Source organism: Typopeltis vanoorti, chromosome 14 (assembly GCF_054136105.1).
Source record: "Typopeltis vanoorti isolate ZY-2024b chromosome 14, IOZ_Tvanoo_1.0, whole genome shotgun sequence".
NCBI lineage: Eukaryota > Metazoa > Arthropoda > Arachnida > Uropygi > Thelyphonidae > Typopeltis > Typopeltis vanoorti.
In genome coordinates this window covers 96,198,338-96,210,596 of record NC_143562.1, presented here as the reverse complement: position 1 = coordinate 96,210,596, position 12,259 = coordinate 96,198,338, and the positions used below count along the sequence as shown (strand labels likewise).

The window sequence follows — 12,259 nt, the reverse complement described above, 5'->3', positions numbered from 1 at the left end:
GTCATCTTAATAAAGCAGTTCAAGTTATTTTTGTAACCATTATCTTTTTGAATTATATATATTTGGTCGTTTTATAATAGAAATACAATTTTATTAATACAGACCAGTTTAAAAACTTATATTAAAACCTACCAGTTTCGCCAGCAAACTGTCTGGCTTTTTCAAGGCATTTACGGAGATATGAAAATTAGTAAATGCAAATTGAAAGGAACATAAAAAAACATTGTAAACCAACTAGTAGCTAAGGTTACACGTTCGCGTGACAGAGAGGACTTATTGTTCTTATTCATTATCACGCATGTGTGTTTGTTGTAAACGTGTAATGTGATTACAGGCTAGCTGTAGTTCGGATTGATTGAGAGAGAGGATCAGATTTTTCCACGAACTGTTTAGAGTTACACCCTGATTTCTGTTGAGGTTTCTGCCGGTTATTGACACTATTGTGGCTTCCTTAAATAAACGATGCCTGTAGTCATCATCGAGATATGGCATGGAGCTGTTTTGCCAATCTATCGTGTAGTTAGATGTACAGAAATGATGTGCTAAGCCGGAAGAAATGCTTCTGTTGTGGTTTAATCACCAACATGTTCTTTTTGTCTAATTTCTAAACTTCGTGAAGTTTGTCCGATGTAGGCAAGACCACAGGAACAGAGAATGTAATATACTCCTGGATATTTGTAGACCGGCACTTTATCTTTTGGGGATCCTAAAACTTGTCTGATGTTGGTGGTTGGTTTGAAGACCACTCTGATGTTGTGGGCTCTTAGTATTCTTGCTAATTGATAAGAAATTGACTTGATGAAAGGTATCACTACAGTAGAAATGTGCTGACAGTGAGATTCTTCTTGTCTGGGGTTGTCATTGTATAGATATTTTTTGATGATGTTTTGAGGATATCCATTTTGTGATGTGTTGGCTATTAGTGAGAGAATTATTTTTGGCGAAACTGGTAGGTTTTAATATAAGTTTTATTGTAAACTGGTCTGTATTGATAAAATTATATTTCAACCATCATCTTTGTTTTGACCCATTCAACATTTTCAAAATACATACATTTTGAAATGGATTCAACAACCAATTTCACTACTAACTTAAAATCACATATTTGCCTAAATACACTTCAAAAAGGTACACAGGATACTATGACAGTAATACATATTAAGTTTATATTATTACTAACTAGATATTAATAATTTCCTTACCAATTCAGATTAGTTCTGCTCACACATTCTTGATGCCAGGCTCCTAAGTAATATCTTCATCTCTTTGCATCATCGGCAAATAGCTGTAAGTTGCCTGTCAAATCCTTCCCAATATCATTAATGTATAAGAGTGAATAACACTGGACCAAGAACTGATCCCTATTCACCTTAAATCTTGCATCCTTAAAACACCTTTTTGATATGTCATTCAGCCATTCTCAAATTCAAACCAGTAATTTATAATCCAATCCTATATTGTGCAACAGCCTTCTGTGCTGAATTCTATAAAAACTCCAGCAAGGTCCCAAAGTATCATGATGTATGCATTTCCCTTGTCTAATGCAACGTGATATTATAAAATATAAGTTACTTAAACATGTTAATTATAAAATATAGATTCTCTGTCAACCCATTTTTGTATGTGATCGCTTACCAATTTTCCAAAATCTTCACCAACACTCCAGTTATAATGATAAATTGATTATTAAATGCATCAATCTTTGCACCACACTTGTGCAATGGGATTATTATGTATTCTTTCCACTCCTGTAGAATCTTCTGTGCTGAGACTCAAATTTAGAGCCAGAGGAAAATATGAAATTATTTTGATTTCTTTTCCCAAAATGATATACAAAAGAAAGTATCTCTGATTATTTTATGAAAAGAACTGGTTTTCTATGTATTATTTATTTCTGATGACAGTACTGGATGGAGATAAGAATTAAAAATCCTTATTTATGTAAACAGTAATATCCAGTCCAAATGAATAAAATAAAAGCAACTACATTTCTAGAAATAAGATGAACACACTAAATTGGAAGGATTGGCTTTTTCTCCCTTTAAATGATTTTGTAGATAATGTATGGTGGTAAAACCACAAAATAGAATATCACTACATTTTTTTTTTTTTTGAATATATATTTCAGTTTGTGAAATATACATTCAAAAAGTTTTTTGAATCATTTATCTCATGTAAAATATTTTTATAAGCAAATATTATATAAAAACTCTAAATAAGAAAACATTACTTCTGGGATATTTTCTATACAATGAAGAGAGTTTATAAATATTAATTTTACACGAATATTCTAACACCTTTAAAACTGGCTTCACATATATTACTGAGTATGCGAATTCGTGCCCATCTTCCCAAAACAGAACAAGCATGTTACAAGGTTAGGCAAGCTACTAGGTGCACTGCATGTGTGAATGTGTTAATGATATTGGGAAGAACTTGAGATGTTCAACCTGTCAATGATGCAAAGATTGGCAAAGGAATTAGGGAAGTGAATGACATGTAGTACTTAGAGGATGATAAACAGGCACAGGCACAGTTCCTGATAATAATCAGGAACCATATTCTTGCCTGTCAGTTCAATATTAGCAAGTGTAAAGATATGCACTTTGGTGTGATGAAATTTCCAATGGCATGTTAAATCGGTAGGATTATGATTGCAGAAACTGATGAGGCTAGGGATCTTAGAAATATGGCTGATAGGAAGTTGAAGTTCGGAGGTCAAGCAGCAAAAAACTACTAATACAACTCGAAGGATAATTATGTCACTGAAATGAACATTGATATGTATGGATAAGGAAGTCATTTTGCCTCTATATAAGGCCTCGACACACGCTTCTGGACTAATACACGCAGGTTCGGATTCTGGATTACAAGGAGATGAAGCTGTGGAAAGGGTGCAAAGCAGAGTTATGAAGATCAGGATTATGGAATGTAAATTATGCAGACATATGGAGCCTATGTGAATTGTAGACAACTGGTAGAATAAAGCAGGTGATATTATAGAAACCTATAAACTCAAAAGGGTGTTACAGATACCAGCAGATGGAATTTTTTATTATATGGAAGGTGGGAAGAGGACAAAAGGGGTATCTGTGGAAGTAGAGCTTGTGCTTGGTTAAGAAAGAGGTGGGAAATCAGTGAGTGAATAGCTAGCTTATTATTATCTGAAGTGGTGAGTGCTCCTAGTGTGGGTCTCTCGATGGATCGATTCCTGGAGATGTCCAATAATAAAATGGTCAAAATCGGGATGAAAATTAGTGTGTTTGTAAAATTTTGAGAAATAGTAATAAAAATGAAATAGAAAGATATGAAGGCATTAACAAGTTGGTATCAGATCAGGTGGAAGTACGGTAATGAACAAATTAATCGAAACAAGCCTAATCTGTCAAGTTTTTGGTATGGTTGTTTCAGTTTGCATTTTGGTTGAGTGCTGCATGTTTTAACTGTCTCTATGATGTTTACTAATAGAGTGCATTTTTAATAGTGTAAACAAATTGACATTCGTAGCATTTAATTCATTTTAAGTAGCTATAAAATGGTTACATCTCCAAGAAAGAGTTGAAAAATATCTACTCTTTCTCAGCACACATCCATGACTCTAAGAAATATTGCTAATGGGTGTGGTGTTGGTTTGGGTACTGTTAATGCAATTTGAAGAGGTTTGGGAAGACATGTACCTTTTCACCTGGCAGAAAAGGAAAAGTAGACTTACATAAGATTGTTTACTAGTTGGGAAAAGCAAAATTAATTCAAGATTGTCTGCTGTAAATAGAGACTTGGCAGCTAGTAGGATTAATGTTTTTGACATGACAATCCATAGCAGAAGCAGGGAGGACTGTCCACAGACCAAAAAAGGAACAACTGCTGATGAAAGCTATGCAGAAAAAGTCTCCAGTGGGCAAAAGTGTACAAAGATTAGACTGTCAAGAAGTGGAAGAAGGTGATATTCTCAGATGAGAGCCAATTTTTACTGTCCAAGGAGAGACGAGTACCCTATGTTCACAAATCAGTGGCTAAGAAGACTTCTGCCACAGAACATTTTTTTACCTAAATTGTGATATAAAGGATAACTTAATACAATTCATTATAAAAGTATGTTTTCAAGATGCAGAAATAAGAAATAAGTGATCTACGTTCCATGCCTAAGAGAATTAATGAACTTATTTGTGATTAAAATGTACGTGTTGGAATTAATTTGTTTGCTACTGCACTATACATTACAGAACTCCGTTTCATAATTATCTAATTATATGAACTGTGCTAAAGCTTTTAACAGTAATGACAGACATTATGGATAATAAGAAGCTAGGGAATTGCTGATAAAGATACGAGTATAATAAACATATAAAGGAAGTAAAAGTTGTGTTACTGCATCGAAAGCATCAGAATGGTGAGATAATGGCTTGTGCAATGTGCAGTTGTGTATTGTCGACTATTTTTTCAACATAGTCACTGGCTGATTACGAAAAAATTACAGAGGAATCAAATGTAGTCTCAGAGCATACGATTAAAGTATCTACCATCAAAACCACTAACACACAAGCAAACTGAGAAGCACTATACACTGAGTTAACTTCGCATTAGGAACAGCCATGTAATCATGTGTTTGTTGACCTCTTTGCGCAATCGCGGTCCGCAGATGCCTAGGAACAGATTTCACAAGGTGTCGAACATCCTCCATGCATAATTCGACCCATGCCCCCTGCAGCAATTCTGTCAGTTCATGTTCAATTGGGTTACAGTCAGGATAGTTGGGGGCAAAGGCAATGTGGCGAATTTGTTGTCATGTTCCTCCAACCACTCAGTAGCTGTACGAGCCTGATGACAAGGTGCATTGTCCCGTTGAAAGATGGCACTGTGGTCAGGATAGACCTCTTGTGAATATGGATGGAGACGGTCGGCTAACAGGTTTGTGTAGCATTCAGCATTTGTGGAATGATAACCAAAAGACCTAGGGTGTGTCAGTGTCAGGAAAAGCTCCCCAAGCCATAACTACCTCCACCAGCCTGTGTGCTACCAGGGGATACGGCATCATGCTGTTCACGCCAAATGCAAACCTGGCCATTAGCATGGTGAAGCAGGAAATGGGACTAGATCCACTGTCGATATTACTTGACCCATGCAAGGTGTTGTTTGCAATGCCCAGTCATCATTGTGGGTAATATTGTTGGTCTCTGGCTGTGGAACCCCAGGCAAAGCAAGGTACATGTGGAAATGGGTTAAACTGTCCCCTTGCATGTTGTTGCTGAGATACCAATCGTGACACCAGAGGATCACCTATAATAAGTTTAGTTTAATCCTTTATCCAAGTGTGAGCAAACATTTGCACCTGAAAGTATCTTCAGGACTGGGGTAAGGTAGTACAACACCAGGCAACTCGTTGCAAAGGTGGAGAAAGCTCTCATCACTCCTACCTCAGTATCTCCCATAATGCAAAGCACATCTCCTTGCAGATATGTATAATGCTATGCATTAAGACAAGGACCACGATCCATACCGGTTTCGACCTTTATTGAGGTCTCGTCAGTGGGAGCCAGGCCCAGTAGTGGAGACACCAAGGCAGAAGCAAGGAGAGGTCATCCTAACCTATAGTAGTTGCCAAAGGGTGTACAACATTATTAAATTACTCCAGATTCAGAGAAAGATGTTGAGAGTTTATTTTTTACTTGGTTAGACTATAATAAGTTTAGTCTTATTATAGTCTAATTACTGAATTCAGACTTATCATAAGTCTGAATTCAGTACAATTATGCAGACTACAACCGTGAACCCAGAATAATTACTTTAATTTCCCAAAGTTTCAGCCTTCATATTAAGGTCATTATCTGGAGTATACTAAAGTGACAATGATTTGATCAACTGTTATTCTACTGGCCTGACCTCTAGCAAAAAAACAAGGTCAGGCCAGTAGATGATGACCTTAATATGAAGGTTGTAACCTCGGGAAGTTGAAGTAATTATTCATAATATGGTTGTGGTATCAATAATTTTACTGAAATGAATGCCAATCACCACGTAACACCAAAGGAAAGGATGTGAACTAGTCTTTTTCTTTGCACACACAGAATACTTCAGGTCTTGATTTCCTTAATTGTTAATCATTCTTTGTGTTTGATTATGTCACCATTCTCATAGATGATTCCAATTTTTCTTCTTTAGATTTATTTTCAATGCCATTTAGTGTCAATGGGCCGAAATGCCAGGCTCAGTACAAATGGAGCAGCTTGAACTCCTAAACAACTCTTCTTTGAGAGAAAAATTATTCAACGTGACCTTGCTTACATTTTACAAAGACTACATTTCTGAGGACCCATTTCTTAATCAAGACAAAGTAATAAAGTAATATATAAGATACTTACTGGTTCGTCACGATCTTAAAAGTTTCTTGAAGCCTGTAGTGGTTGTAAAACTAGGCCACTGATTTAATTAAATGGGTCATTGGAAGTCACAATGTATTTTATTGCTTCAGATAAGCTTCCTCTAGAATAAATCTATCCAAAGATAGTGATATTCTCTTTAAAGTTCAAACTGAGTGACATATAATTTTAATTTATTGCATAATGTAGAATATCTTCATTCTTCTTCTTCTCTTCCGTCTAAGATGGGTTTGAGTCTTCTCTTGAGCAGGATCCCGAGACGTTCTTTATTAATTTCAGCCAGGTAATTCTTGGTCTTCCGGGTCTTCTTTTTCAGTTGGAAAAGTATTGATTAGGACGTTAGGAAGTCTGTCTGCGTCCATGCATACAGTGTGTCCAAACTATCTTAGTTGTTGTTTTCTAATTTTTTCTATTATTGTCTGTTTATACAATAGTTCTTGTCTGACTGTGATGTTTGTTTTCTTTTCTATCCAACTTGTTCTATTTATTTTTCTTAAGCATTTCATTTCAAATGCCAGCAGTTTTTCTCCTCTCTTTTTTTTTTTTTTTTTTTTTTTAACTGTTCACACTTCTGCTCCATAGATGACTGTTGGTATAATTATTGCTTCATATAATTTGATTTTAGCTTGCTTAGATATCTTGTTTTTGCTTTCCAGAATTTCTGTAATTTTCCCATGGTGGTCCATCCTATTGCTATTCTGTGTTTGATTGTTTTGAGTTCATCTATTGTTTCTGTTAGTTTTGATCCAAGGTATATGAAGTTGTCTACTTGTTCTATTTGTTCTCCGTTTAGGGTGGCTGAGATGGTAGTTCCGTTCCTCCATATTTTCATCACTTTTGTCTTTTGTATATTTATTGTCATATCATATGTTTTACAAGTTTCGTTTAGCTGTAGATCAACTTTTGTAGTTCATTTGGGGTTCTTGCAAGAAGGACGAGATCATCTGCATATTTGATATTATTTATGTTTAAAACGTTGACATTGAATCCAGGCTCATTGTCTATTCCCTTCTTTACAACTTCTTCTAGATATATGTTGAATAGGCATGGGGATAATGGGCATCCTTGCATTACTCCTTTTTGGATCTCTATGGGTTCTGTTGTGAGTGTGTTCTTTTTAATTATTGCATTTGTCTTAAAGTAATATTTTATCAGAAACTGTATTATATATTTGTCTATTGTTTTTTCTAGTAGAATTTTAAGAAGGATTTCTCTGTTGATGCTATCGAAAGTTTGTTGAAAGTCCACAAAACAACAACATAGTTCTTTATGGTCTTCCCAGCTGAGCTCTGTTAGTTGGCGCAATGTGAAAATTTGGTATATTGTTGAATAGTTTCCTCGGAAACCAGCTTGTTCTATGCCTATCATTTCTTCGTAGGTGTGAGGGAGTAAATTGATTGGTCTGTAATTTCTGCAGTCTCTTTTGTCTCCTTTCTTGTATACTGGGATGATCTTTCCAGTTCTCCAGTCATCTGGGATCTCTCCTGTTTGTAGTATTATTGAATAGGGTTGTTAAATATTCTATTGATATGCTGCCTCCATATGACCACAGTTCAGCAGGGATAGTATCAATGCCTGGTGCTTTATTGTTTTTCACCTGTTTTATTGCGTATCTAACTTCTTGTAAAATTTTTGTGTAATCGTTATTTTCTTCTATTGTTGGCATTGTAGTTTTGTTGCCTTGGTGGAAGATAGTCTTAAAATGGTTTGACCAGATTTTTCTTATATATTCAATATTCCCGGTTTCAGTCATCTTGTTGTTTATCATTGTCACTGCTTTTGCTGAGAATTCCTTTGTAATTTCTCTTACAGTATCATGGAAGACTTTTAGGTTGTTTTGTTGGTATGCTTCTTGGCATTTCTTAGCTTTTTCTTCTAACCATTTTTCTTTGGCTTTTTTGCATAGATTATCAATATCTTCATTAGAAAACAGTAAATCTACTTTCATAAATTTCAAGTGAAGAAAATTAATATAATTTATTCACAAAATATGATTTGACATGGTTCATTTGATTTTTATAATACTATTGTATTATTGCATTAGTCTCGCTCCTAAGCATACTAGGTAGCACCTGACCATATGAATTAATTCATTTCCAATAGATGTAATGTTAAAAAAAAAAAATAATGCACCTTTTGAGTGAAGGTTCCTCAGCTTCTTCACATTTTGCCATTTTAAGGTCTTAATTTGTGAACCTTCCATTGTGAGTGCTTGAAGATCAAGGACATCAGTTGTAAAAACCCAAAGCAGCAAGTGGTTAGCAACACAACCGTTTCCATTTCAATTTGTATGGTGACTACTGGTTCTTGAAATCCTTTGAAATTATCAATCAACTGAAGACAGACAGTTTATTCTAAAGATATTTCATGTTCTCAGTAATTTTGTCCCATGCTCATTTTATTATTATAATGACTGTATGAAATATAATAAAATATTGGGAATGCCATATTTATAAATGTATAACATTTTATTTATTGCAATTAATATTCATACAAGGAACATGCTAACACAGAGACGTTTCTTTAATCTTAGCATTTCATTTAAAAATGTTGAGGAATAAATAGATAACCATAGCAAAATCTGAAAATAAATTTAGCTCCTAAGATTTAACTGTTTTAATATCTTATTACCATCACCATCAAATTCCTGCCATGTACCCTCAAGGGGTGTACAGGATATGATAGTACTACACGAAAAAAATTACATCATTACTAACTTCCTATCTACAATTTTCCTCCAAATCAATCTGTTACTTGTCAAGACTCCAACATTATCAGATGTTATATTTCTATCGTCTAAGGCACTTTGTACCATATCAATCCACCTATATCTTGGTCTTCCTCTGGGTCGTTTTGCTGCCAACCTGGCAGAGAACACTTGCTTTGCTAATCTTTCCTCGCCCATTCTGTTTAAGTGACCATACCACCTGAGATTAGCTCGCTAACACATTCCTGGATGCTGACAATGTCAAGTTCTTTCCTAATATCCTCATTTTTAATATGATATTGCCATTGATGCCATCTGTTCACACCTATAATCTTTCTCAGGACTCTCATTTCTGTGGTCTCTAGTCTTTGGTCAAGTTTTTTACTTCTGACCCAGCTCTCAGATCCATAAGTTAAAACTGGTTTGAACACTGTCTTGTATACAGCTAATTTAGTGTTCCTACTAATTTCTCTCTTATTCCATATGAATTTATTCAATTGACTTCCCACCATACCAGCTTTGCTGATTCTGTTGTCTATTTCTATATTTAATTTACCATATTCAGTAAAAATCGTGCCTAAGTAGCTGAAATGTTTTACTTGTTCCACAAGTTCTCCATTCACAACACAGTTGACGTTTTCAATGATTCTGCCTATTTTCATTGTCTTTGTCTTTTTTTTTGCTGACCTTCATACCATATCTATGACAACAGCTATTCAATTTAGTCAGAGAATCTTGCAGACTTGTAGCGGATTTATTGAGAAGTATAACAACAAATGTTTACAACAACATTTGTTGTTGTAAACAGTATTACAACAAATGTTTATTGTAAATATACATGAATAAATCAGATAATTTTGCAGGCTTAATCTCCTATTAACAGAAAGAAATGAACATCTTCATATTACCATCAGTACCAAAGGACAGGAATCATTGTTACATAAGATAATTATGTAACCATTAGCTGCCTGTAAAAGTATCCCAATGGCCATTCTAGCCCAAAAACATTGGATACAGAAAACAAAGGCTACTTGCTAGATAGCACTTCTTGAATGATCATCCCTTCAGTTGTACAGATAATGTGTGCTAAATGTATCATGCAACCAAGACTGATACCATTACTCTGCTTATGATTTTCCAGATGTATTATTAACATAAAATTCTTCACAAGAATAGGTTCTATTTTATTAAACATTTTCACATATTTCATGTTTGGTAATAATTTATTTTAGGTTTTTCCCCTCAAAAATTACATTATAACTTAAGTTACTTGACTATTGCACAATGAATTTTTAATTGGATTACACAACCTATTAAGTGCTGAATGAGCCAATTTCAACAGCTTGGGATATAAAATGCCAGCTGTAAAGTTTGTCTGCCAGTGTCTGAAGTTATTTTAAGTGATAAATAAATATTTGCAAGAGTTAAAAGCCATGAAATCTAAGCACAATAGTCATAACAATAAACAGCAGAGCATTTGTATTAGAGGATTGTTAGCAAATTGAGCATTTCTAAAAATACAATAAAAAATTATTTATATAGGATTATAATTTACTGGGAGTCTAAGAAGCACAGAAAGGCTTCTTACCTGTTAATCCTTGTGTAATACCACCACAATATACTGTGCAATTTGTTGGACTCGACTGATTATATACTTCATCGAATGTGAGTGGTTTTGAATTTGTTGACATTAGATCTAATTTACAATAAAAATAACAATTAAAATCCACACATATAACATTAAAAAATTAATTTTTTTTGAAAGTTTCATGTCATAGTAGTTAATGTATTAAATGAGACATTTCCTTACAATCATTCTGGGTTCGATTAGCAGGCGGTTTACGAGTAGCCCAGTTAGTTCTGATAGCTCGACTTCCCAACCATTGTCCATTCATTGTGAGTATTGCATTCTCTGCATCCTATATATATACATACACAAAAACAAATTATACGATTAAAAAAATAGTATACATATAGACTAAAGAATGTCTTCATGCTCATAAATTTCTAATGACTATAGGATTACCTTTCAGTATCTGTGTATCAAAACAAGCAAAATGATTTCTAAATTTTCAAAACAGAAGCAAAAACAAAACTTGAAAATGTGAAACTAGTGTTTAGGAAGTAACTGAGTAAAAGGTATTAATATAAGATGTAAAAAATTACAAATACACTCACAAGAATCTTTCCTCCAAGTAGAAGGAAAGATTCAACTCAATAATAATACCAAACAGGAACTTTTTGGTGTTATTATGCACAAGGGGAAAAAAATTCTTTGACAAACACGAAAAGAATGAATATTTGGGAATATTTTTAAAACGTGTTGCTCAAGCCACGTGTACTTAAATGTTAGTTGTTAAAATGCTTTACCAGCAATTGTCGGATTTTATTACTGAGTCGGTTAAAATTGACAACATTCTGAAGACTTAGAAACCTCCTTTACAAAATTTTAATTCTGGTTGTCTCTAATTCCACATCAATTGCAATGATCCAGCTTTAATTTAAAAGAAGTGGGAAAAGGTTGGTATACACAATCTCTAAAATAAAGAGGAAAATTTTTCTTCTTTTGAATGATAATCGAATGGATTTCCACATCCCCATCTATGCAATTAAGAACTGCAAACACTTGTCTGCCCTAAACCAAATTATGCAAATTTAATAAGACTCAAACACGAACAACCTTGATTTGGGAAGGGGGGGGGGGGGTACTAGAGGATCAAAAATGAGTGACCAAAGTGATATCAGGACTCTGGAGTATTAGTTATGCAAAGCAGTTGGGGGAATGTGGATTACAGAGTTTGATGGATAGGAAGAAAAGGAGATGATAGACTTAAGTTGGTTAAGGGATTTTACCAGATTAGTATAGAAGGAATTATAAACAGAGTGGATGTGAGATGGGAAGAACAATAGGCCACACCTGGAAGTTGTATAAAGATAAAGGTGAGGAGTAGATTTTTTATGTGAATAGCTATTATTGAGCAGAACTCATTGGCAGAGTGCACTGTGAATGCAGGAAGTGTAAATAATTTCAAGGTTCAATATGCTATAATGCTAGTTAAGTGGGCCTCCACAATCAGTCTACAAAGAACTATAGAATAGATATTAGGAAATATTCCTTATAGAAATCTTCCACTCAATCCTTCAGTGACACTTCATTTTCAGCTCTGAAAGTGAA

The 12,259-nt window shown here is 34.4% G+C and overlaps 1 protein-coding gene across 3 annotated transcripts in view; it reads right to left on the bottom strand.

Annotated features, from left to right (window-relative positions):
- LOC150099782 (nucleolysin TIAR-like) overlaps window positions 1-12,259 on the bottom strand; it is a 287,990-nt gene that overhangs the window by 80,659 nt on the left and 195,072 nt on the right. For all 3 annotated transcript variants that reach the window (XM_090403564.1, XM_090403566.1, XM_090403565.1), the window contains exons 8-9: window positions 10,895-11,003; window positions 10,673-10,780 (exon numbers count right to left, since the gene is read on the bottom strand). In XM_090403564.1, coding sequence (XP_090259690.1) covers window positions 10,673-10,780; window positions 10,895-11,003 — 217 coding nt within the window. The remainder of the gene's footprint in view (window positions 1-10,672; window positions 10,781-10,894; window positions 11,004-12,259) is intronic.